The sequence below is a fragment of the Equus quagga genome, chromosome 2, assembly GCF_021613505.1.
Source record: "Equus quagga isolate Etosha38 chromosome 2, UCLA_HA_Equagga_1.0, whole genome shotgun sequence".
Taxonomy (NCBI): Eukaryota; Metazoa; Chordata; class Mammalia; order Perissodactyla; family Equidae; genus Equus; species Equus quagga.
Genome location: NC_060268.1, coordinates 91,776,292 through 91,803,161, shown reverse-complemented (window position 1 = coordinate 91,803,161; position 26,870 = coordinate 91,776,292). Strand labels below are relative to the sequence as shown.

The following is a 26,870-nucleotide window of genomic DNA, read 5'->3' as shown; positions in this document are numbered from 1 at the left end:
CCCTTGTGTTCCCTGACAGTGGCAGGAGATCGCACTGCAGCTATGGGACAGCCCTGGCAGGCGTGTGCAGGAGCAAAGCTCCGGGTCCTCAGTGACCCACGTGCTCTGATGGAGCGACCGTAAGTACTCAACAGGGCTCACCGACAAAATTCTGACGATCCTCACCGTGTTTCAGGTTAGCCACACCTTTCAGAAAAACGACTTTACAAAGAGTTGTGTATGTATTCATTCAGTTTATATTGCGGGGAGAAAAGATGGAGTGTGCTCCACTCCAGAGAAAGGCGGCTTTCTAGAGGAGTCTGAAGGTCGGAAAGAGGAGTAGCCTGGTGGATATGGGGGAGTGCTTAGCAGGGTTGCAGTCAACATCCATCTCAGCACAAGAGCCACTAGTCTCCCTTTTCATTGTAGTGGAGACGGTGCTGATGGAGAACTTGGATATAAGCGAACAGCCGTGCCCAGGTAGTGTAATGACTGGCTGTGCTGACCTGGACGTCTCTGACATTAGCTCTAGACAGCTCAAGGATTCTGTAATGGCTTAAATGAAGACACCAAAAGCTGGGTGATGATGCTAAACCAGGAGGGGTGGCCGATATGACAGATGGCAGACCGCAATTCACAATTATCTGCTTTAGCTGGGGGATTGTGGGCCAAACCCACAGGTGGACATTGACAGGGATAAGTGGGAAGTCCTGTGTTGGAGTAAAAAGAGCAATTGTGCAAAGACAGAATGAGGGAGATTGGTTTGGTGGTGGTTCAGGTAAAAAACACATGGGCGTTATGGTTGGCCGCAAACTTAATATACACACAGTTTATTGCAACTGCTGAAAACTCCATCCACGTAAACCAGACTACTTTGTCAACTGACATGTTTCTCATCATGTTGATACAGAAACGCATCCATCATACTCTGTTCTCGCCAGATCATGGCAGGAATTTGAGTTCAGTCCTAGGCACCACACTAACAAAAGACACAATGGCCAAAAAAGGGGTCCAGGCTTGTAAGAAACCTACACGGATCTCTGAGGAACCACGGCGGGAATGAGGCAGGACTCCACCATCAAAGGAAGACCGAAAAGAATGGGTGTTGCAGCAACTTTAAGGACTTTGCCGTAAACAGACACAGGAGCAGCCTGGTCCTGCACTGCGCTCAGGGGCAGCTGGGGATTAATCCACGGAGCTCACAGAGGGACGGAGCTTGGTTCAGTAATCAACCCAAGTCAACGACTAGAGTGGTTTGAGCCAGACTCTGGCTGAACTTCCAGCAGGGGAGTTCCGGAGGGATGCCTGTGATGCTGTGTGCGAAGCTGGGTGGGGGGGGACACTAACTCCGAGATGCTGCCACCTCTCAGTCGGTGCTGCCACTCACCCTGTGCAGGTACCTCATGCAGCTCTCCTCCTCGTAGTATTCCTTCAGGGAGTTATAGCCATGGAACTTCCTGGGAGACGCACGGAAAAGGACAAAGCAATGCTTGTGGTAAGATTGGAATGCAGAGTTGGTTTTATTACTGCTCCAGTTCCCACACTAACTCTCAGATCAGTAGAGTGTACACAGGCACCAGAGTTAGGGCTTATGAGCACTGGCTTTGGCATCTGGGTTCAAATCCTGGCTCTGCGACTTATTGGCTGTGTGACCTTAGGCAAAGTGTTTAACCTCTCTGACCTTCCCCTCTGTAAAATTGAGCTAAGGACAGAAACTTCCTTAACAGCACTGTGAGATTTATGACATTAAAGTGCGTACAAGTATGGTGACTGACCCAGAGTAACTACTCAATGTGTTATCTACAGTAATTACTAGCAGACGCGAGGTCTTTTGAGGTAGTATAAAACCACATGTCACTGCAGACAGTGTGAAATGGAAATTCAAAGGCGTTTCTAGAACTTTCTTTCAACAGAATTCTTCCTGGCAGAGTAACCCGGACCACCATGAACTGGAATGAAATATGCATCAAACAACAGAAATGAGACAGGGATTCAAAGTTACCCATTCTGTCCACCCCCGGAGCAGTCGTCAGAGATAAGCTGACATTTCACACAAGCTCCAGTGCCCCGTGTGTAAGTCGGGCAGCCTTGCTCTGCCCTGCGCTCAGAGGCCTGTGCCCTTCCACCCGGGGCTCCGACACCAGCAGTCCACCCCAGGCCGGAGTAGCTCTCAAAGCCTCGTTTCACAGACTAGGGGCTCTGGTTTCTGAACGGTGGGTTTTTCTATTCTGCCTTGGGTCTTTAACATGTCCTGCCTGCCCCGAAGCTGTGGATCTCCCCCACTACCAGGCCCCGTGGGCATCGCTGTCTGGGAAGGACCCAGAAAGCTCAGGCTGGACTATGAGGGCCACTCGATAGGGAGGAGGCCGAGGGCAGAGACCATCTCTAGGACATTGGTCTTCACGAGATCAGCCCCTTTGTGGCCTCGGCCGCCAGGAAAGCACTGAGACCCTCCAGTATGACCGGGGACGGCTTTGTGAGCAGGCTGCCCAAACGCGACGACCACGAACACTGCTACCCGCGGGCACTGAAAACGGAAGAGCTTTAGGGAGCACTGAAGAACGTTCTCTTCTGGGCTTACAAAGATTCAGAAGATGAATGGGAAATTTAAATGGCTGTTTTTTTTCCTCATTAGACACCACAATAAAGTCACATGCCCCAGCTTAAGTGAGGATGGGTAACATTCATTCTCCCCTTCTGAGCATACCAGCAATTTCCTAGTTTCCTTTTCCTTTGAGTAACTGCTAGCAGGCATATTTCAGTTACTTGGTGTAAGAAAGCTACTAAAATCACATCGGAAGGTAAGTATAGATCCGCAGCCTCAGTCAATATCTGCCTACCTACTGGATGGACACTAGCTTGCTTTAGACCATGCCTAACGGTGTCAAATGATCGTTAAATAAAAAGGATGATGTTTTTAAAGAGGAAGATGAGTTCAGAGATCAACTTTACCTTTTCCAAATAAGGGTAACCTCAATCAGAAACTATTGGTATCAGGAAAGAGAACACTGTCAGGGTCTTGACCTGGGCCTGGAGGGGCCAGGCAGGGACAGGGTAAACGAGTGAAGTGGGCGGGGTTTGGGTATTACACTCAGAGGGGAGTCTTCACACTCCCAAAGAAAGAGACTCTGGCCATTTTTCCTGCCACACACAGCCCTGTTGGTCTATTTTCTGTTTTACTTTTTTTTTTTTTTTTTTTTGGTGAGGAAGATTGTCCTTGAGCTAACATCTGTGCCAATATTCCTCTATTTTGCACGTGGGATGCCGCCACAGCATGGCTTGATGAGCCATGTGTAGGTCCACGCCTGGGATCCGAACCTGCAAACCCTGGGCCACCGAAGTGGAGCGTGTGGACCCAACCACTATGCTACTGGGCCAGCCCCTGTTTTTTACTTTTGATAGAGATACAGGCAGGTACAAGAAATACTTCCTTTTCCTTTACTCCACTGCAAATGCAGATTACGTGGCCCTTGCCCTCTGCCCCGATGTCAAGCCACAACAGGTAGGGAGGGCTGTGGACAGCTCGGGTATGCACCCCCCAGGGCCCCAGTTCAAGCTCGTTATGTCACACAGGGATGCAGAACAAGTGGTCTGATCCTCTTCCTATTTTCCAAGAGAAACTAGAAATTTGGATTTTTCTCTGAAATCTTCAAGTTTTTGAACACTGGACACTTATTCAAAGAAAAAAAAGTCCTTAACACTGAAGTGCATGGAGGAACACCCTCATGCTGGGCAGCGCCAGCCCTCGGCCCCCTGCCTGGCCCCTGCCCGGGCACGGGCACACCTCATCACGTTGTCATCGATCTGCATCAGGGAGGTCGCCGTGTAGAGGCGGCTCAGGTCCGTGTCCTCCAGGCTCTGGGGCTTCTTCACGTGGTCTCCAAAAAGAGCTTGCCTAGAACGAGACATGCAGGCAAACCGAGAATAAAGCAGACGGCAAAGCAAATCACCAGGTCGTACACCTGAAGTATCTTACAGTTCTGTCAATTATGCCTCAACAAAGCCGAAAAATTTTTTTTTTTAATTTAAAAAGCAGACAATGAACCACAGCTGAGCCAGCTTCCTCACCCAGAGGCAGCCGGGAGAGAGCGTCTGACGAGGCATCTGCGGGCAAGTTAGAAACGGACCCCTCGGCCTTCAGAATGCCCTGGGGACGAGCTGCACTGTTGACTTTGGAAGGACTGGAGAAAGATGAATGTCCAGACCTTATGTTCCTTATCTTCATGGGCAGCCACACAAACTAAAGGCTGGGTTCGAGCCGAGGAGAAGATTACAGAACTTTCACCGCAGGAGGGCTCTGTGGGGAGTGGCGGGCCGTCGGCCCAACAGTGAGGGGCCTCCCTCCAAAGCTGTGGGGCCTCATCTTTGCACGGGTGTTGACACTGCCCCCTTCGGCAGAACCTCTTTCCCCTATGAGCCATTTCTGTCACTTAACCCATTGAGCATTTGAGCAAATCGAGGGCTCTCCAACGTGTTGGCTAAAAAGCTAACGCACACTCAGGAGAATTATCATTTCTGTCAAGAAGAAGGTCCATCTGGAGAGGGTGACAATGGGGGGGGGACGTCAAAATGAGCGCGCTTAGGCTCCCATTCCCCGCCAGAGCTCAGCCACACGGCCGGAGGAGGACTGAGTCCGCCTTAAGGTTTGGCCCAAAGCGGGGGAAAAAGTCACTATGGAACCTGAGTGTTCTGGGATCCGTTCACAACCTCTCCCGAAAAAGAGGAACAGATTTCTTTAATAATTTATTTTTTTTCAAAAGATTATTAGGAAGATCCTATCCCTTCGGGAGAGAACTTACAATTTAAAGTGTCCGTATTATGCAGTGCCGCGTGTCAGTTATATCTCAATAGAAGTGGAAAAAAAAAACTGGACAGTGCTGATGAAAAATAAAATAGTGTCCCTAAATTTTCTAGATGTTTGGCTTTCTGTGGTAAATTTAAAGAATGTAAATATACTTAAAGCACATTCAGAAGACTCTCCCAATTTTTATGAATTACATGATGGACCTTCCAGACTAATTAATTAGTGGCAAGAGTGGGCCCTGTAGCAGAACAAATGTCCCCTGGGAGGAGCCACCTTCCCTTCCAGAGGTGCGGAGAGGGCTGGGTCTTGGAGTCAGAGTCACTCCCGACTCAGGGCCCAGCAGACAACAGACGCTCAAACACCACAAGCTGAAAGGAAATAGTTTACGTCCAGCCAGCATGGGGGACACGGTCTGTCTCCATCCTCCACCCAGCCAACACGAGGACCTGAGGACATGCCGGGCGGCCTGGCGGCACCAGCCCTTGGTGAACCCCGCCCACAGGAAGCCCAATCTGGGGTGCGTGGTCGGGCCGGGAAGTACCACATTTTCTTTTAACCAAGGAGAAAAAGAGAGTAAGAAACTGATCATTCAGTCAGATTGCTTTTCCTAGGATGGCGTAAGAAAACCCCTAAAGCTGTATTTTTTGAGGGCCCGTTATGTGCCAGGCTCTGGGGGAAATCAAAGAAGCCCCAGCCCTCCAGCGCTTGACAGTTTAGTTCAAGACGCAGGATTCACACGGCGGCAGCAACGGGAAAACAACTGGCGGGTGGAAGAGTTGGATTCATGGGGGAAGACTGAGATGGGCCTGAAAGGATGGGGTGGGTTTGGACAAGCAGAGATGATGGGAAGGGCATTCTTACAAGGGCACAGTGTGGGAGAGGCCGGGGGGCTCTGAGTGACCCTGTCCAGCGGGAGGGGAGGAGCAGGGGAGGAGGGAGAGATGACGATGACGTGGTTGTCATTGTCAATGATAACCAAGGGGAAGAAATCCTCAGTGACGTTCACCGGGTGCTACAGCACGCCAGGCACGCTCTGTCAGGGGCCAGCCCACTCGGGGATCCCGAGGGAGAGGCAGGACGAGCCAGGGAACTTTGCGGACGCTGCGCTTCGTCCCAGTGGCTGGACTGTGTCAAACTGCTGCGTGGTCAGAGCCCCAGGAGCCAGCAGAGCACGAATCCTGATCCGTGAGCACAAACGCGGCCGAAGAAGAAAGGCTCCTAAGCAGCGACCAGCTGCCCTCAGGGCTGCTCTAACTCGGGGAGGAACCGTGTAGAGTGGGCTTCTTGTCTCGGATTCGTGGGGAATTATGACAGCAGAAAGCGATGCGGTGAACTTGGTGGCTCGGAACAAGGTGGCCACCGTGGAATCGGCACCACCCCTGCCCTTTTTTTTTTTTCCCCTGGAGAAACAGGATTCTGGAATAAGCAGAGAGGAGCTGTCTGCCGGGAGAGGGAAGGGGCGTACCTGTGCGAGAGGATGATCTTCTTCATGTTGTCCGCCATGAGGAAGTTGTAGAAACGCCGGCACTGATCCCACTGCATGAAGGTCTTCTGGGCCCTGGGGGAAGCACAGCCCAAGTGAGGGGACCGCGGCCGGGAGGGGACGCGGCGGGCACAGGCCGGGAGCCGAGGCCCTCGCCCCTGGGGAAGGTGCCTGCCCGGAGAGCACCAGCTCCCTCCGTGGGCACAGGGCCTTGGACGCGGGACTCAAACGATCTGCAGAGAAACCGCTGGTCACCACAGCCCTGCTGACCGCGAGACCCCACGGAGAAACCTCTGTAGGGCCCGAGGCTTCGTGGGTGACACTCCTGACACCCCGTTCCCCACTTCTCTCAGTCACAGACCCTGCTAGAACCTGCCAGAACCAAAGCCAGCTTCAACTGTCATTCAAACACCTCCCACCCTGAAAGCAAGGTTTCCTGGGTTAATAACAGGAGAGGGTAGGGAAAGGGTGGGTGGGCCAAGCTACAGTGCAGGAAAAATCTAAGAAAAATTCTTTTCTTGCTGTTTGAGAGGGAAAGGGAAATCACACAATTGGAGCTTCCTTTGATTAGCCCGGAACATGTAAGGGGGAGGAATGGAGGGAGAGCTAGGGAGGCGACACGCCCGTCTGGGCACAGTGGAGGGGCTGGTCTTGAGTCCTTCTGCCTCCACAGCCAGGGCGTGTGGTGGGCACGAGCTAGGCCTGCCTGACTTGAGGTCACCATGAACCCCCCAGCAGTGGCACTAGGCAGGTAATACCATCCCCGTTTCCAGATCAGGAGACCAAGGACTCAGAGAGGTCAAGGGACCGGCCCTGGGTCGCACAGAACAGTGAGTACGGCTGAAGTCTGGGCCAGGCCTGCTCGGCTCCAGAGCCCGTGTTTGGCCGCCACCCAGCACGGCGGGAGGAGACGGCACGGCCAGCCTTCTCGACGGCCTCCGCAGCAGGCTGCCCCAGCCTCATGTCAAGGGAACAAACACCAACGGCTGATTCCCACCACTCCGCCCACGCTAACCCTCCTGCCGGTTTCTGGGTCTCGAGGCCTGATGCATGCTGGGAATGGGTCTGGTGTCACCAGTCCCACACAGAATCCATCGATTTCACACTCTAGATGGCAGGAGAGGAGACTGGGTGGTTCACAGGCAGCTCTTAAAACTAGTTTCTAAAAGCAATTTCCCCAAAGCTGCCACACTTCAAATTTGGAATGGCAACTGTTTCCCATAATATTATGGTTAAAAAACAAGAGCCAGTGGGGAGTTAAAAGACAAAGGGTGTGAGGATTTCATGGGCTGTGCCATGCTCATGAGACACGGGCTGAAGCTCAGAGTGTAGACTAACATCCCCTTCAAAGGTCAAAAGGCCATGCTATAAACGCGCGGGGGCCCTCCCCAAAGCGGCAGGAAGAGGACAGGCCAGAGCACCATGGGTGGGACCCCAGCTAAGGGGGCCCTGTGGACACTTGCCTCTCAGTCTGAGGGAGGCAGGAGGGGGCTGGCCAGTCAGTGAACCACACCTGCTGCCTTGGGCGGCGCCCGTCCTCTGACCTGTGATCCCCAGGCTGCCCCTTCCCCAGGGGGCCAACGGTCTTGGGATCCCAGCTGTCTCTCGCCCTCATCCGTTTCTCCCTTTGCTGACCTCCCGACTGTTTTTGTTAGCGTCCCCCTCATATTAGAGGGAGTGCAGAGGTGGGGAAGGGAGGAGGTGCTGACCACAAACTTAAGATATGAGAGGATGCTCCAGCACTGCAGAAGATTCTCAACTGAATAACTCCACAGGTGCCACTTGCTGAAAGGCTCCAGGGATCCACAGAGCCCAGGGCTCAAAGAAGGGCAGGGACAAGGATGCTGGGGCCAATGTTTCACCCAGTCAGTACTGGCTAACACTGATTCCCAGTATCTTTGGTAACTTTATATTGATTTAATAAGACTTAATCAATATCAATGTGTGATAAAAACATTCCTTCCATTTATTTTAAGAAGCCCTGATTTCTTCAATTCCAACAATAACCTGAAAAGAAATCAAAGAGAGGGGAACCTATAGACTAAAGGAAACTTAGGGGACAAATCAGTAAATGCAGTGTGGGCATTATGTGGATCCTGATTCAAATAAGCCAGCTGTGAAAACACTTCTGAGACAATCAAAGAGATCTGAACACTAGACTGGAAATGGGGTATTCGGGAATTATTGTTAACTTTTCGGGTGTGATAACGGTATTGTGGTTATGTTTAAGAAAAAGTCCTTAGAGTCTTTTAGTGCTACCGAGTGAAATATTTACAGATGATACGATGTCTGCGATTTGCTTTAAAATAATCCAGTTTACGGGAGAGGGGTGAGTGGATGTGGTGTAAAGGAACAAGAGTGGCTTAGAGTTAGTTAAGAATTGTTGAAGCTGGTGGTGGGTGCATGGGGGGTTCAACATCCTACTCTTTCTATTTTGTATGTGTCTAAAATTTTCCATAATAATGAAGAAGGAGGAAGAGAAAGAAAGAAGATAGAAAATCATTACGGATCATGAGCTACTGAAAATCATTTGCCCTGCTGGGCAGAATCAAAGATCAAAGAGATACAGACAAGAGTCAAAATCAGTATTAACTGGTTGATTTCAAGCCTCAACCACCATCTTCAGGGATGGTAAAGAGACCAGCAGGTTCTCGGGACCTCTCTACACATAGCCTCATCAGGACCCTCACTCATGCAGCTCCCATCAAGCCAAACTCCAATTTATCCGCCCTCTTCTTGCAGTGGGAGGGAGGAGACAGGACCAGGCTAGTGCGGCAAACGAGCCTTGGGGCTGGCGATGGGATGAGGGTCTAACAAGATGTCCAGGCCACCGGGCTGGCAAGAGTTAGAGCAAGGATTTGAACTATGGCCCATGTGACGCCACCAGGTAGTTTGCCAAACTCTGCACAAGCCACTTCACCTCTCCAAGCCTCGGTTTCCTCATCTGTCAAATTAGAGCATTGAACTAGAGAATCCATTTGCACACCCAGATTGCTCCATGGCTCAAGCATCTAGACAGTTCTATCACAGAGGTGACAGAGGCCGCCCTGGGGAACCTTGGTGGTGTTTTCATTGCTTCTGCTAGTGGTAGATGGAATTTGGTAGACAGGGGTGGTAAGCAGAGAGCTGGCCAACTAGTGGTGTCAAGACTGGGTCTGAACCCTGGCCTCGGCTGAAGAGCCCTGAAGGCTGGGCAGGCTCCTGGGCTAGATGGAGCATGCGTCTTATAAGAACGAGGAGAATGTCTGCCTGGAAACTAGATGACTCAACCAAGAGGGTTTAAAGAGAAAGGTGAAAGTGATAGGGAGGGAACACGCAGATGAAAAGGAGACAACAGGCAGACAGGCTTCAAGTATGACAGGGTGATGAGAATAGCAGAGTCACGAGGGCAAATAGGCAAGAAGGGGAGGGAAAGATGACATTTACAGCTGCAGGTATCAGTATGGCACTGGGCAGAGCACACCCAAGGCGAACTTGACTCAGGATTGTACACAGATCTCAGAGGGATCGGTGAGATTTGCTGAGAGGGGACCAGGATTGGAAGGAACCCTGTGATGGATACTGGGTGGCTGTTCAAAATAAGGAAAGTTTTCAGAAAGAGAAGCAGAAAAGTGCTATATGGCAAGAAAACACAGACCTGCATTGAGTCCAAAGTCCAAGGTGGAAAAATTGTGGAGAATGTTTGGGTGAGATCTGCCAGATCAGATGGAAGAAATGAATTTTACACTTCTTGATGCAAACCACAAAATGGGCACCCAAGCCGGGGTACTTCCCCCAAAACCAGCTTGGCTTCACTGGGAGTCTTATTCCAGAACGATCTGTATGGACTTTTAAAGAAATTTATCCATCCACCTACCTACTTAACTATTGTCAAAACAAATAAAGTTCTTTTAAAACCTTTACTTCTAACCAATGTAACATTAAATAATAAGACATTATCCATACTGGTTTCCCAGCCATCTGCTGGTGAGGGATTTCTCTTTGAACGGTTAATAGAATTTTAAAAGGTGTTGTGGAAGGAGATGGATTTTTAAACCACTTAGAAGAGGGTTCAGGTACAGGTGTCTACAATTATGTTTGGGGCCATCAATTAGGGAAAGAAGAGCTGAGCCAACCATTTTACCCTGATGGGGGACTGATGAGAGAAAGCTCAACTTTCCAACTCGTACTTTGCAAAACGAGTGGACCAAGCATTGATGAAAAGGAATTGAAGTTGGGAGAGAATGAACTGGGGAAAGAATGCATTTAACGCCCAAAAGAATTAAATTCTCCTGGCTCAAATAAATTACATCTCAGAGTGCTGAGAGACTATGAGAAGAGCCCAACAGCTTTCCTGTGGTCTTTGAGAAAATATGGAGGATGAGAATGAGAGAGTGCTTCTGTGAGATTGGGATGGGCACATATGACTCATATCCCAAAAGGGGAAAGAAGGCAGGGGTCCTGCAAATTAAGACTGGTGATGAATTTATGGGATGTGGAGCTAGGCAGTATGAAAAAATACCTTGAAAGCAATATGTTAATGAAACTTTAAAATTAAACTGCATTAAGAATTTTCCCAGAATGTGACGACACTGATGTAAGAAAACTACTTTTACTTGTGGAGGGAGGCGGTTCCCTTCCAGGCTTGCCCAGGTACTATCTTTTTTTTTTTAAATTGTGGTATAAAACACATACCATAAAATTTACCATCTCAACCATTTTTAAGTATACATCTCAGTAGTGTTAAGTATATTCACAATGTTGTGTAAGAGATCTCCAGAACTTTTTCATTTTGCAAATCTGAAACTCTATACCCACTAAAGTACAACTGCCCATCTCTCCCTCCCTACAATCATATTTTTACATAGTGGCCTTCCGCTCTACTTTTTTTTTTTTTAACATATTTTATTTTATTTTTATTTATTTATTTTTGAGGAAGATTAGCCCTGAGCTAACATCTGCTGCCAATCCTCCTCTTTTTGCTGAGGAAGACTGGCCCTGAGCTAACATTCGTGCCCATCTTCCTCTACTTTATATGTGGGACGCTTACCACAGCATAGCTTGCCAAGTGGTGCCATGTCCGCACTCAGGATCTGAACCAGTGAAGTCTGGGCCGCCGAAGGGGATGTGCGAACTTAACTGCTGCACCACTGGGCCGGCCCCCTCTCTACTTTTAATATACATAATCTGTCATGTTACGCATTTTCTTGATTTTGAAAGATAAAAGCTGCTTTGTCTTCCACTAAATTTGAGTGTGATAATTTACAACTCTCCCTCATGCTGGACATGTGAGTTACTTCTAACTTGGCCCTACAAGACAGTCGTGCTGCAGTGGGAGCAAAGCCAGGACCAGCCTTGAACAGGGTGGCCTCTGAGAGGACGGACCCAGGCAGAGGGCTCCGAGCTAGCAGGTGGTTCAGGGGCAGGGCCGACCTCCAGGGAGGTCATTACTTCCAGCTAGTTCAGCTTGAGATTGCAGGCGAAAGAAAACCTCCCCTCTGCCTGGCCGGGGAGTGGGCCCCAATCCCTCATGCCTGCCCGGCTGGGCTTTGTGGCCACATGGGGCAGGGAGCTCGGCCAGGAGGAGGGCTGACCACAGGCAAACCCCCTTCCTTTCTCATCAGAGTGTTTCCCTTAGGATGTACTTTGACAGGAATGGGATCGCTAAGTCAAAGGGCATGTCAGACACCCTCATTTCTCTGATTAAAAAAATTAACAACGAAAAATAAACAATAATCCCCAAGGCAGTGAGGGCAAGCCGTGTGGTCAGCTTCACAACCCAGTGGTGCAAAAGGTAAGCCGTTTCCTAGGTTGGAGTTGTGCCCACAGTTTTGTCTGAACTCAGCAGATTTTTCCCGTGCTTAGCTCTGATACACAATTACTGAATCTTAAGCTGCTGGACAGCTCTTCGACTGTAAACCCAGGCTTGATGAAGGTACAGTTCTATAGAAGGACTTGATGAACAATAATGCTCGCTTTGCTCATAAACTCACCCACAGCCTGGAGTTTGCCCACTAAAAGCAAAGGAGAGAACAGATGCGCCATTGGTAGGGAAAGTGGTGCCCAGCCCTTCTCCATGGCAGGAAAGCCTGCTAACATGGGGACGTTACAGTGCTAAACTCAGCGGTACTCACACGCACACTCAGCCGGGAGCAGGACTGCCTTTTGGGAGATCTGGTTATCCCTCTGTTGTCCTGTAAGGGGCCCTTGCCACCGGCCTGGGCACTGGGCTACTTCCTCCTGATTCTCACCTCCTTCCAAAACCCCTCCCCACTTGACTGAGGACTTCCTTGGCACCCATATGCCTAGTGTGCAATCTATTAGTGACATGTATTTGTTGGTTTGCTGCTTTGTAAACACCATTCTGTTATTAAGTGCTGTGAGGCCCTCAGATACAGACTATCTCTTATACCCAAACTGTAATAAAATGCTTGGTTGTTTTTTTTTCGGCTTTTTTGGTGAGGAAGATTGGTCTCAGGCTAACATCTGTTGCCAATCTTCCTCTTTTTGCTTGAGGAAGATTGTCGCTGAACTAACATCTGTGCCCATCCTCCTCTATTTTTTTGTATGTGGAACACCACAGCAGTATGGCTTGATGAGCGGTATGTAGGTTCGCACCCAGGATCCAAACCGGCGAACCCCAGGCTGCTGAAGCAGAGCATGTGAACCTAACCACTATGCCATTGGGCTGGCCCCCCTTTCCTTTCTTGTTAAGCCCCATGAGGGTGGGGAACTTTTATGCCTTGTCCCCACTCCCTAGAAGGGAGTCTAGCTGAAGGGATCCATGAGTGAATGAATCTGCGGGTAATCTTCTGGCACCACTATTGGTCCCTGTCACCCTCCTGTCTGGTCGCAGTTTGCTGGGTGAAGTCATCATCGAGGCTTTTCACAATAAAGTTGCAGATGATTAACGAAACCAGAGTACGCAGATTGCCAGGGCTGGCTGGCCGCGGTTTGCTGAGGAAGCACATCCAGCCGGCCCCACACCATGAGCTTCCAGGGCTCGCGCCCCTCCTTCAGCGGTCAGCACGTCCTCCAAGGCAAGCTTGTCAGCAGCGGCTAGACTCTGCTCACTACAGCAAGCGGGCGCTGGCTTCTGTGCCTGAACTGGCTCTGGCTAGAGGGAGGTGAGCTACGGAGCTGAGAAGCCAGAGGGAGGGGACGGTCACTGACAAGCAGCTCTCTAGATTCAACTGGGAGGGATTTACCGGAAGCACGGACTCCCGAGTGTGTGGCCCTGAAGGGGGCGGCGAGCCCTCGCGGCTCCACCTCGGCGTAAAGGAAGCACGGCTGCCATCATCCCAGCGCCGAAAAGGCTCATGGCTCTCAAGCCTTGGCAGGAAAGAAAGGTGACACTGGTTTAAAGTAAGGCACTGTCCTTTGGTGAGCAGATCTCGTTAAAATGTCGAGGGGACCTGAGCCCTGGGCAGTGGCAGCACACAGAGGGGACGTGTCTCCCTGACCTGCCACCAGCTCCCTTGTGGGGCCACAGGTCTTAGCCCTAGCATCAGTTCTCTGTGCTCCAGAGGACAAAGCTGCCTCTCTCTCTCCTCGCTGCAGGAGAGTGATGCGACAATAGGTAATTACAAGTATGAGCATCTTGAGGGTCTCAAAGAGGGCTGGTGTAGACGATGTCTACAAAAGGTATAGCACCTCACAGATCGTGATTTCCCAGCTTCTGACACCCCTGCCTTAGTCCGCACATCTTGGTTCCCCAAACGTGAGCATCGTGTGCTTCTGCCAACAGCAGGTGGCGCCACGGCAGCAAAATCAAAGGAAGCCGTTGTCATTTGAGATGTTGCACATGGGAAAAAAAAAGAAAACTAACTTGTCCTACATCCTCCCAGTTATCAAATCCGGGGCTCTCTGAACACAAAGTCAGAGCTCACGGTAATTTCAGAGCACTCGGTCTGGGAAGGGACTCCAGCGACGCCAACTGCACGGAGGATAGAAGGCTTGCCGAAAAATGGAGCATCCGTCAGGTGCGGGCAGGCAAGGTCCTCCTGCAGGGCCCTGCTCCCTTGAATCCTGTGGTATGCCCCGTTTCCCCTCTCCATTATCCCAGTCACTGGTCAGGAGGGGACTTTGGTGAACTCTGGTTACATACGGGCCATGAGCTGGGAGTGAAATCTTCCTAGTAAAGCAGGGATGAAGGAACACGTCCTTTCAGCTGGCTCTCCAAGTGCCAAGGGGAGTGGAGGGGGATTCCCAACCGTCCCAAGGAGAGACGGGGGGACCACCCTGGGCCTGTAAGACCAGAGCCGGAGAGACCACTGAGGCGCCCGGCCCAATGACAGCTAAACGAAGCTAAACATCAGGAGCCACCTCTGAAATGTGTCCAAAGGCCAATTCCTGGCCTCAGGCCCAGATTCATGAATCAGAATCTCCACGGGTGGGGCCCAAGAAACTGAATTTATTTCTAACATGATTGCCCAGGTGAGTCTCAGTGAAGTGAGACAGTGACCAGCTCACCAGACCGGTCTTTGTGACCCACTGACCTACCCCACTGCCCATTTTACAGTGACTAGCAATGATAATGACAGTGACTACCAGCTTGCTATGTGCTGGCACTGTGCTAAGGCCTTCATAGGCGTTCACTCCTCTCGCCCTCACAATGGCGCTATGAGGTAGCTACTATTTATTATTACTGTCATCCCCATTTTGCAGGCGAGGAAAACTGGAACCCAGGCCTTGGTCCTAGAAGTCAGGAAAGGTTCCATCAGGGATGTCTTTCACGCCTACTTTTGGGTACATTTAAATCCTTTCTGGCCAGGTTAAGCCTCGTGGGCAGAGGCTGAATTCTAGGCCTGCATTTGTCCTTTGGATGTGCTGGCTTCAAACTCCAGTAACATATTTTTAGAAACAACATGGCCTCTATCCATCCGAAAATGATGAAATAGGTTTAAACTACACCATGAGAGATATGGGTGAGGCAAAAAGGAAGGATTCATTTATTACTTATAAGGACCGTTTGGCATTAGGCTGGATCAATAAGGGAGACTTTTTTACTTTCTTGTGTGATTTTGGATTTCTTCAAGAGATCTTTAATAATGGGTCAACTGCATTTCTAACAAAAGACATTATCATGAAGAATGAGCACAGGCAAGTACATGAATGCATTTGAAGAGTCTGGAGAGATGTGTGCGAATGAGTGTGTGTCTAAGTGTGTGAGTGTGGTGACCCTCGAGAACTCTGGGACAACACTGATCTTGAGGGGAGTCAGAGTGGAAGATGATGCCCTCAGAGGACTCACCCTGCAGGGTCCTGCTGGCAGGAGACTAAGGGGCAAGATCAACCCTGACCCTTTGGTCATCTCCTGTGAGTGGATGTTGGGGATGCCTAAGAGAGGAATATTTGAAGGCGAGGACTCAGATTAAATGCTTTCTACAGATCCCTTCCAGATGCCATCTGACACTCACTCTTCTGTAGGGAGGAGGAACCTGGGATCACGAGGCCTAGCTCTCAGGTCCTGGTTTGCCCGTCTCCCGTGTCCTTCAGAAACCCACTGTCCCACAAAACTCCCGGAGCATCAGCACAGTGAGCTGCCTCACGGAGCCTCCGCAGGGAGACAGCGCTATTCAGGGGGACTGTGGTCAGCTACAGATCTGATCCCATAATATGGCTGCATTGCCCAGACTGAAGGGGTCTGAGAGGGCAACCCCATTGTATGAAGTGGAAGCAAAACAAAGTGAATCTGAGACCCAGAAACTTCTGCTGGGTCGGCTACAGCATTTCCCCTGGTCTTCACGGACCAGCGTCTGGTGCACTGGGGCATCTCAATAAACAGGCACTAAGGGAAGGACCTGAGGGAAGAAAGGAGTGGGCGCATGTGTGGGGGTCACTCACCTCAGCGCGCTGTAGCCCTGACACACGCTGACGCAGCACAGCACCCTGTCTTGGTTTGTCTGAGTCTCCCCCAAGTATTTACACACGATGTTGCCGCCCAGGCTGAAGCCCACAACGACCAGCTGGGTCAGGGGGTACGTCTTCTTGATGTAGTTGACCATGGCTCCGAACTCCCAGGTGCAGCCTGTGGACAGAGTCAAGCCGCTCAATCACTTGAGGTGCAACGAGATCGGAGAAAGTGCAAGCTGGAGGGTTACTAAACGGGTGCCAAGATACTAACAGAGAGAGAGAGAGAGAAATACATATCTGTATGGCGTGTGTGTGGAGAGAGACAGACAGACACTTCTCCTGGGATACCTGGAGAGAAGTTTCCAGATGCCCCTCAGTATAAGAGGAAACATGGCCTTGGCAGTACCCACGAGGGGAGGTACCATGTTTAACAGGTGTGCACAGCTCCTTTCAAGGTGGCTGGTGAGAAACCCGTCTAGATGCTCATGGAAATCAAAACAGGTATTCAGGGCGCGCAGGAGCACATTTGCTCACACACAGATGCTAACAAAAGCAAGAGCAACACCTTTGGGATTAGCTTCTCAGGCTACAAAACAGGATGCGATACCCACGTGTACAAGGATTCACGGTGTTAAGAAAAGCACCAAGCGGATGTTATTTACAGGCTCTTCTTGTCAGCATGGGGGAAGGAAGGAAAGACAAACTTCAGTCCGGAGGGACGGGCTGGATGCTCTATAGACTAGGATAAAATGTTCTCGGTGACGTAAGGACGGGGTGCCAAGGGAGGCAGACCCATTCAGAGACACGCAGAGGAGCTTTCCCAGCGGAGAGCGCGTTGGGGCCTCGTTCGCCCAGAAGGGATGACCTCGGCTGGGGTCCCCTAGGGAAGCTGGTGAAGCCAGGTTATGTCTCAGCAGCTTTGCTAAGAGGAGGAGGTTATTGGCTGTAGGTTGGTGAAGAGATGTATCACATCCTTCTAAGACCCAACCCTGGCTCTTGAGGGAGCCAATTTAAAATCAAACCCAACAGGGAAAGTTAGGGATGTTGGCAAGAAGCATGTCCAAGACAGAGCGGCATGAGTAGAGTATGGCCTTACAGTGGAAACACACTGCTGACCTTGCACCAGCTCAGAGGTCTCGACATCCCTAACAGGAGCTGAGCTCCTTTCTGAACCAGCAAGCCGTAGGGGCACGGCCTTTTGATCCTGGGGCAACCCTCATTATATCCTCTTTCTCTTATATTGGGATGCAGCCTAAGCGAGGCCAGCACAACCCCACGCAGGGGTTCTCGAACTGCAGTGCGCATCAAGTCCCCTGGAGAGGGTGTTAGAAATGGGCATTCCTGGGCTTCACCCCCAGAGAAGCTCATTCAGCAAGATGAGGGCCAGGCCCAGGAATCTGCACTAAAAAAAATTTCGAAGAGCTAATTCATGCACACGGCACAAAATTTAACAGGCATAAAAGATGTGGTAAAAGGTAATTTCCTATACTCTTTTTAAAAATATCAATGGTAGCATACATATTGTTTAGTACCTTGCTTAGCTTTTTTTTTTTAAACAGTGTCTCTTAGAAACCATTGCGTAACAATACACATAAAGCTGCCCTGTCGTTTTGTCTTTTTAACGAGGTATAACATACACTCAGGAAAGTGCACAATTGATGAATTCATACATGTTTACAGCCATGTAACCACTACCCAGATCAAGACGTGGAGTATTCCTCACATTCCGGAGGCCCCCTCACGCCTCTTTTCACACAATATCCCCTGGACTTCGACTAATGATCACAGTCACAAAGTGTTGGGAGCTCCTGAGGCTCAGAAGGTGGCAAAAGATACTTAAGACTAAAGGCAAAGCTGGAGGCTGAGAGCTGCTCCCTCCCAGCGTGGAAAGACGCAGGTTTCCTTCACTCTGAGCGGGAAGTCTTTCTCTCCAGGGAGAATCAGACAGCTCCTGTTTTCTCCCTCCTGTGCCCAGCAGGCCTTGTGGCAGTTTGCAGGCCTCCAATAAACAGCTACTGACTTGAGTGGATCCTGACGGCCTCTGAATGGGTTCTGGTGACAGGCTCCCGAAGGAACCTTGAACTCTTGACTTTGGGATTTGAAATGCCAGCCTTTTGTCCCCACCTAGGCCATTCGCCCAAGTTTCTCTTTCTAAAAAGGTAGCAATGGAAGGAATATTGTACCTCCAGGGAATGCTGGCTTTAAAATGGGGAGCCATGATGTGAGAGAGGGGGGTCTTCAAATGCACTCAGCTGCTATCACAGGCACTCGGTCACACAACAAATGAAAATTCAGAAATCCCATTAGAGACATCTGTTCACCTCCCTCAGGCCGTAAGGGGCCTTCCAGACACGGCCTGGATGAGGCAGCACGGCGTCCCGGCTGAGTGAAGGGCTCTGTGGTCGACCGCCTGGGCCTACCAGTTATTGGCCCCAAACACTGCCAACTTCCCTCTGATGACCAGCAACCCCCAGGGACAAGGACAATCTACAGCTTCCAGGTGCCCTGCTGGAGGCTCGGCATCCATAGGAACAGGGGGGGCCTGGGAACGGGTTCTTTTAACAAATACTCGACAACTTTATCTTTATCACGAGGGAACTCTGGGAGGTACTACGACCTTGGGCAAGTTACCCAACCATCTTGGGTCTGTTTCCCCATCTGTAAAATGGAGGTAATAATAGCAAATGCCTCCTAGAGTTATTTGGAGGAGTCAGTAAGGTGACAAAGGTAAAGGGCTAAAACCAGGGCCTGGAACATGATAAGCATTTAATGTTAACTACTATTACAACTGTTAATTCCCTTTTCTTTTAAAAATACCATTTAAGTACAACCATGTTCATGGCAGCTTTATTCACAATAGTCTAAAGGTGGAAGCAACCCAAGTGCCCATCAACAGTTGAGTGGATAAACAAAATGCGGTATCCGTACAATGGAATATTATCCAGCCTTAAAAAGGAAGGAAGCGCTGACACAGGCTACAACATGGGTGAACCCAAAGGACATTATGTTAAGTGAAATAAGCCAGACACAAAAAGACACATACTGTATGATTCCTCTTGTCTGAGGTATTTAGAGCAGTCAAATTCAGAGACAGAAAGTTGAAAGATGGTTGCAGAAGCTGGAGGGAGGGGAACGGGGAGTCGTTGTTTAATGGGTACAGAGCTTTGTTTTGCAAGATGAAAAGAGTCCTGGAGATGAGCTGCACAACAACGTGAATGCAGTTAACACTACTGAACTGTGTGCCTAAAAATGGTGAAGATAGGAAATTCTATCTTATGTGTATTTTACCACAATTAGGAAAAAAATCATTTAAACAAAGAATTGTAGCTTAACCCTTAAAAAGGCCCATCTAGATTTCTAGATTTTTCTCCAAAGCAGTGTTCTTCAATCTGACCGCACATTAGAGTCACCTGGGGATCTTGTAAAACAGTAACAACAAACACTGATGCCTGGGCCCCCCATGGACTAATTAAATCAGAGTATCTGGGGCTGGGACCCAGGCATGGATGTTCTTTTGCAAGATTCCCAGGTGAGTCCAAAGTGCAAGCAGGGCTGAGAACCCCTGGTCGAAGGACCAATGATCTCTCCGGCTCAGACGGATGCGGGGAAGCATTTTTTGAGGCACGCTGTCCCATGCTGTCTCTGGAAGCTCTCTTCGCAGACTTCTTTCCTTTCCACTTGCAGTAAACAACCTTCACACATGGGGGCGCTGCCCTGCCTCTGCATTGGGGTTATACATCACCGCAAGAATGATGCTCCAGCCACGTGGTCCTCAAAGTGTGGACCCTGGACGAGCCGCATCAGCACTGCCCGGGGACCAGTTCCAAACGCATGTTCTCGGGCCTCTTCCCAAACCTACTGAATCAGAAACTCGAGGGGTGGGGCCTGACCAGAGGGCCTGTTACGACACAGACGGCTGGGCCCCGCCTGCAGAAGTTCTGATCCAGAGGTCCGGGTGGGCTGAGAATCTGCGTTTCTAACAAGTTCCCAGGTGATGTTGACGCTGCTGGTCCGGGGACCGCACTTTGAGAACCACTGTCCTAGTTGACAGGAAAGCTGGATGAAACCTCAATTTCCTGTTTCTTTTGTCTTGTAAAAGGGCAGTTCGAAAAGATGCTTCCTATCACTCATAGTTAAATAAACGCAAACTAAAACGACAATTAGAAGTCATTTTCCACTGCCCATATTAGAAAAAAAAGAACAAGTTTGCCAATACCCAAGACTGGGGACGGTGTGGGTGACAGGTCCTCTGGCCCATCCACAGAGTGTGCACTGCGATAGCCCCTAGAAGGCAATGGGGTTACAACATCTGCTAATGTTTTTAAAAGGACAAACTTTGGTCCAGGAATTCCACTTGGGAGACTTTATGCTGCACATGTGTGCAAAGATGTGTGCACGTGTGTGCAAAGATATGTAAGAATATTCACTGCAGAGCTGTTTGTAGCAGCAAAGAATCGGAAACAACCTAAATGTCCGTCAATGGAGGACTCGTTAAATTGCTGTGAAAAAGAACAGCATAGGGGCCGGCCTGCTGATGTGCAATGACTTTGAGCCATCTTAGCCAGGGACAAGAATGAGGGCGGAGCGGCGGGGGAGGCCCCATCTCGGTGCACTTGTGGGATTATATGCGCACACATATCTGACTGAACATTCGCTGAAGAACTGTGGCCAACCCATTTTCTGGACAGGAGATTCGGGGGTCTAGGGTGGGAGGGAGATGTAGTTTGACTCACTGCATGTAGATTTTCGCCCTGTTTGAATGTTTTTACTATGTATATATGTTACTACTTCAATAAAACTCCAGCCAGTTTAAAAATCTAGTGAAAATGCAGAATAAAAAAGATGTTTAAATCCCCTTCGATCAGTTTCAACAATGCTCAGTACACCCGACATCCCCCTCACGCTGGAGCAGTGGGTTTGCAGCTTGGGGTGGGGGGGCATTATTTGCGGTAAGAAACGCTAGTGAGGGACTTATTTTCAATTGTTACCAAAATTTTTACTTCTCCACCATTTCCCTGAGGTTCTGCCTAATTTTGTTTATGCCTTGGCTAATTATTTATATCTTTACGTTTTGTTCTAACATTGAATGAGCCTCATTAGATTGTAAACTCCAAAAAGCAAAGATGCTCTTGGTCTCATTCACCACTGTATCCGTGGGCCCAACGCCTACTGGGCACACAGTCAGTACGACCTAAGCGAACGGAGGAAGCTCGATGCACCACGTCCCAGGCTCTGTACTAGGAACCTAAACACAGGCGAGGAAGCAGGTTGAAAGGGAGGAAATGACTCCCCCAACATCACACGGTGAGTGAATGGCAGCGCGGGACTCCGGAGCCGTGTCCGACCCCAAGGCCCACTCCTTTGCCTGGCCTCCCAGATCTACAGCATAGGAATGCAGGGATTAACTATTTAATTGTTAAATGTCTTACTTGCTTGCCCTCTGATTCCTTTTACACGCATCTACCTTCACCCAGGTTTGAGCCTAAGTATTGGAGACCTGGAGCAGATGCTCCGATGACACCGGGCAGCTATGAAACTGGATTGGCTGCGCTGCCGAGGAGCAATTACAGCTAACTGTGCAGGTACCTTGGGAACCTCAGTTTCATTAAATACGAACATGTCTGCTTTGGATAAAGGCCAGCCCTGCCTAACACTGGACGAGCCGTTGGACAAGCCGTGTCTTGTGAAGAGCTGCCATCTCTCCCAGGCAAGGGGGGCAAGGATGCGGGTCTGCCCAGCCCCGGGATGGGCCTTCCTGCTGGGATCTCCACCTGACAGCAGTTACGACATGGGCGGTGATGGTGGCCCCTCCCTGGGCTGTTTTACTCAGAGCTACGGCAATCCGTTTTTTAATACTAGGAGGATTTTAATGAGGTTCCACGTATTTAATCCTCATGGGATTAGCACCAGTAACAAGATTAAGGTATCTAATTTTGCCAGCAGCTTTTCAAGACAAGATGAAATATGAGACGCTAACTTGGCCTTCCAGAGATGACTACTACATGGCCATCTTGGAAAGGCAACCTGCTGAGACCAGAAAAGGCCTTTCTCCTTAACCTCTCGCCCGGAGGCAAAGAGAAGGCTGAGGCTGCCTGAAAACTACTGTTTCATAAGCCATTTCCTCAAACGGCACCAACATGACTAAGCAGACTCAGATGCAGGGACCAGAGACTTGGTGTTCCAAGAGACAGAGCCCTTGAGTCACCTGTCTCCTCCACGCCAGGCCTGCGCCTGGCACACGGTGGGTGTGCCACCAGGGTTAGCCGGGTGAGAAGGAAGTTTGAATCGTGTGGAATGAAAGCACAGAGTACCAGCTAGCGTAACGTGCCGGGGCTGGGAAAGAATTACCCAAACAGCTTTCCCACTAAATTTAATCCAGGAGAATGATCGGGTCAGGCAACAACCTGGCTCACTGGCGGGCAGCTGGCGGCCTAGCAGCCCCTCTCGTTTTCAGAGGGAAGGCCTGTGAATCATTTCTCAGAGCTGTGGGGAGGCCACCGCACAGCTGAGTCACCCAGGGGAGGGAACAGCTGCGGAAACAAAACAAGAGCCCTCTTTGCCTGTGACTTTAGGTGGCCTTGTCCTTGTCTCTGAAACAAAGATTTTCACAAATGACTGCATTTAGCTGTTTCCTCAGGTACAGGATGCCTAAAGTAACCTCCTGTGGCTGAAGGTTAAGGATTGGGATCTTACCCTTACCCTGAGGGTGCAGACCCTGTCTGCCTCTCCACAGTCCTGCTCTTGAGATTACTTCCCATCACAGTCCCTCGACTGGCCCCTGGGCACCACCTCAGCGCTCGGTGACTCTCGGCAGAGGTTCTTGTCAGATGTTTTACGAAGAGGCTGGAGCTTCTGCAAATTCACCTCCTTCACCCCCCACTCTCCCTCTCTCTTCACCGTCTCCTCTTCCTCCCCCCTCCCCACTGTGTCTTTTTGCCATTTGAACACTCGACTGTCTGTCTCAGAGGCAACAGGATTCATGGTTTCATCTGGAATCATGAACACGATTCAAAATTGAGTCTGCATCAGTTAAAATGGCAGATATGAGAAGCTCATAGAAACATCTAGTTCAGGATCTAATCAAATATCCCCAGATACATTGAGCAGTAAAAACAAAAGAGAAGTTCCTTAAAGATCACTGTCTGCAACTCCTTATGGCAAGACGTCCCGGATCACGGGTGACCTCCACAGCATGCTCTATAGCAGGGTGACCACGCATCCTGGTTTGCCTGAAGTGTGCTGGAGTTTGTCTGTTATTCTGATGCTGATGATGTTATCAGTAAGGTCCTCTTTCACTCTCAAAGGCGTCTCAGTTGGGACGCTAAACTATATGGTCAGCCAGGCACAGGGACTCCTGCCCTCCCAAGAGTGAAATGCTGCCCTCTAAGCAAGGCGAGGTTTTCAGATCTCACATCAAGGTTCCAACAGTTAGCTTAAAGAGCAAAAAATTCCAGTATTACACTCAGTTGGACATTAACGAGCTCCTTCTCCAAGCAAGAGAATACGATGCTGTGACGTCAGGGACCTCTTCTCAGCTTGATGTCTCGCGCCAGAAGTCGTGTGTTTGGAACCAAGGGAAGGGCCGGCTCCCCTGCTTAAACTCACAGGGAAAGGTAATTTAGATCTTTCGAGACCATTTCAAAGCCAAAAGGCTCTAGCTTGGTGTTCGGCCATAAGTTCTCAGGAGGATCACAGTCCTAAAGGACTCAGTCACCTTGTGGGGGCCAAAGCTGGGTTGTTATTTTTATTCCTTTCATCTGATATAGAAGAAACTTTTAAAAACTCCCAATTTTTTTCTCTCTTTGAATCAAGATCAAACTCATGGACCCTTTGTCACCTGGCTCTTCACTTTCTGGACGTAAGACTTCAGGAGTCAGTCTTAGAACTGGAGGTCAGAATAACCACAACTGGATAATTCTGGTCTTCAGTGCATTTCCTTGGCTGGCAGACTCGATCCAGCTCTACTTTGCTCTGAACATGACACTGGGCTGAGGAGACAAGGCATTTAGCCAAAGACAGAAAGATGGAGCAGAATGTTTCTTGAATTTACTGGTCTCCTGCAGCATCATTGACGAAAATACTCATATGCCAAACAATGTCTGGGTTAGGAAATGAATTAAGTCAATAAAGAGCAAGCCAACATGTCTACTGCCGCAGTGTTCCCATTAAAGATTAGGCTCTTTATAATAAATACACTTCCAAAAATCTTCAAGAGTTCTACAGTTTCCTTCATTTCCAAGCATTATGCATCGATCTTATTCACATGACTGGGCAGTGGACCCGGTCAGATACGGTAGAATACTCTATTTCACTAAGAAATTTATTTAAAAGATGGATACATTTCACCCTTGTGGGTTCTACTAGTCATCCTAAAAGTTTCACATTTTGCATTTAGTCAGATTAGCTAATATTATTTAATTTAATTCATCAAAAGGGAAAGATTTCATATTTGCTACTTTGAAAAAAATCTATGAAGTGTATGATGCAGGCAGTGAGGAATTTTTTAAAAAAATAAAACTTTTCAGAAAGTTTAAAATATAGCTAATAGAGCAAGTACTACAATAAAGACAACTTGCCAGCACTGACTGTAAGAGTTGACTCTGAATTTAGAAGCCCGTGGCTTTGAGCTGGAGGTGTGTGACCTGGCCCCGGGGACTGCGAGATCTGACAAGCAGCCAATCGTGAAGGCTGTGCAGCTGGAAAGCGAGCACTGCCTCCTTCAGAATAACCACCGGGGCCTGACCGTCCCCATGAACAGAGTCACAACTCAGACCAAGCTCAAAGAAGAGAATTTTATGCTCAACAGGCAAAGCTGCTCAAATGGGCCCTTGCAGAAGCTCACAGGCAGTCAGCTGGGCGGAGTTGCTGTGGAGGCTTGAGCAGTTGACTGTTCGAGTAAAGTTTCGCACTTTCTCTTCTCAGTTGGCTCACAGAAAACACAAAGCGAGACAGAAAGACTAATGAGGACAATAATCACTGCCATTTACCGGCATTTGTGGGACTCCACGCTACACACTTCTATATCAACGCTACCTATCTCAACACCCTTTGTGAACCAGGCCTGCAGAGTCCCATCTGCTGGACTCTAAAACACAGGCTTTTCCTCAGGCAGGCATTTCATGAGCTTCTCTCCCAAAGTGATAGACTAGACGCAGGAGATTAACAAAAAATAACGTAAAAATTGAAAACTAAAACCTGGTCCCTGTCCTTGGAAAGGTTGCTGTTGGTAAACACTCATTTTGGACAAACCCAGCCAACAGGTTCGGACGGACGCGGACTGCTCCCCCACTCCTCCCTGGATGGTGGGCTGCTCCTCACCAGACTGGAGCTTCAGGATGCCCACTGCATTCTCACCACAGGGCCTGGCCCCAGGAAGGCCTGCAGGATGTGGGATGAACAAAAACCAGAGCCCAAACTCGCCAGGCCTATTTCTGTGGCTCTGAGGAGTTTCTGGTTGCTCTTTTGCCTTAAACCTAAAATGTGTCTGACTGGGAACTACTTCCTCACTCCTGAGAAGCATCGGCAGGACGCGCCCTCCTAGACGGGAAGGCGATGGAGCCTGGTGTCCAAGAGCACGGTCTCCAGGACTAGGCTGCTGGGCAGGAAACCGGAGCGCCCACTCATCAGCTTTGGAACCGGGAGCAAGTCATTCAACCTTGCTGGGCCTCAGCTGTCAAAGGGGATGGCTGACTTAACAATCCTACAAAGAACTTAGAACAGAGCCTGGCACACAACCAACGCGAGCTAAGCCATAGCTACTCACAAAAGCAGTAATGAGCACTGCCACCGAAGCGGGGAAAAATCTAAAATGCTCAAATATCTCCCTGCCCTTCTGTGTCCTAATGCACAATATCCTCAACAGGAAACGAACACTACAACAGCGGCCGTATTGAGTTGGGGTTAAGAATCAGTTTGAATGCTGCTTCTGCCACTTACTAGTTGCGTGACCCCGGGCAGGGCGCTTAACCTCCCTAAGCCTGTGAGGGGGACACTAACAGCCCCTCCCACGCAGCGGCGGGGACCAAGTGAAGACAGGCCCGCAAACACGTGGGGCGCGCCTGGCCCTCGTCTGCGGGAGATAAATGACACCTGCGGCCAAGCAGGATCGTCCTGAATGAGTTTATCTTTCCAAGGAAGCACAAAGGATTCTAAGTCACAAGACTGCATAATTATCCACTCAGGAAATTCTTCTGCTCAAGAGAGATCTGTTTTCAACAATTTCTAATCACATCAGCAAAGATGTCCAATAACAACAGATTAGTGCTGATGTGGGTTGAAACAGAGTTAGTCTGAGAAGTGGGAAAACTTCTTTTACAATTTTCTCAGAAAGAGAGATCTGAGGCGGGTGCCTACAGGCAAAGAAGAACGTAGGGCTTCGTGTTAACACCCTCTTTAGTTTTCCTCTGGTCAAGATCAGTTTCCAAAGGCCAGGGGGGTACTCACAGCGACTGGAAGGCCTGGCATCTGCTCAAGGGCGATGCGGCGTGCACGACGCAAGGCTCGCATAGCCGTAAGGCACGCCTGTGTGAGACGCGCGGGTGTGCAAAATGTCACCTTACATGCACAGCCTGGCATTTCACACCCTCCCCTGGGTCCTCATTCAGTCACCCTGATGGGGTGAGCACCTTCTCTGGGCCAAGCAGGATTCCAGGCACTGGGGAGCTACAGCAGGCGGCACAAAGACCACTCGCTCTTGTGGAGTGGGCTTTTGGGATGGAGAGACAGGTAATAAGCACGTGAACAAATACAGCATTTCATCAAATCATAAGT

At 49.7% G+C, this 26,870-nt stretch overlaps 1 protein-coding gene across 1 annotated transcript in view; it reads right to left on the bottom strand.

The window, feature by feature from the left end:
* Nucleotides 1-26,870, bottom strand: part of ABHD2 (abhydrolase domain containing 2, acylglycerol lipase) — a 95,676-nt gene that overhangs the window by 7,526 nt on the left and 61,280 nt on the right. Inside the window, exons 6-9 of the mRNA XM_046653722.1 lie at nt 16,092-16,275; nt 6,249-6,341; nt 3,764-3,874; nt 1,367-1,436 (exon numbers count right to left, since the gene is read on the bottom strand). Coding sequence (XP_046509678.1) covers nt 1,367-1,436; nt 3,764-3,874; nt 6,249-6,341; nt 16,092-16,275 — 458 coding nt within the window. The remainder of the gene's footprint in view (nt 1-1,366; nt 1,437-3,763; nt 3,875-6,248; nt 6,342-16,091; nt 16,276-26,870) is intronic.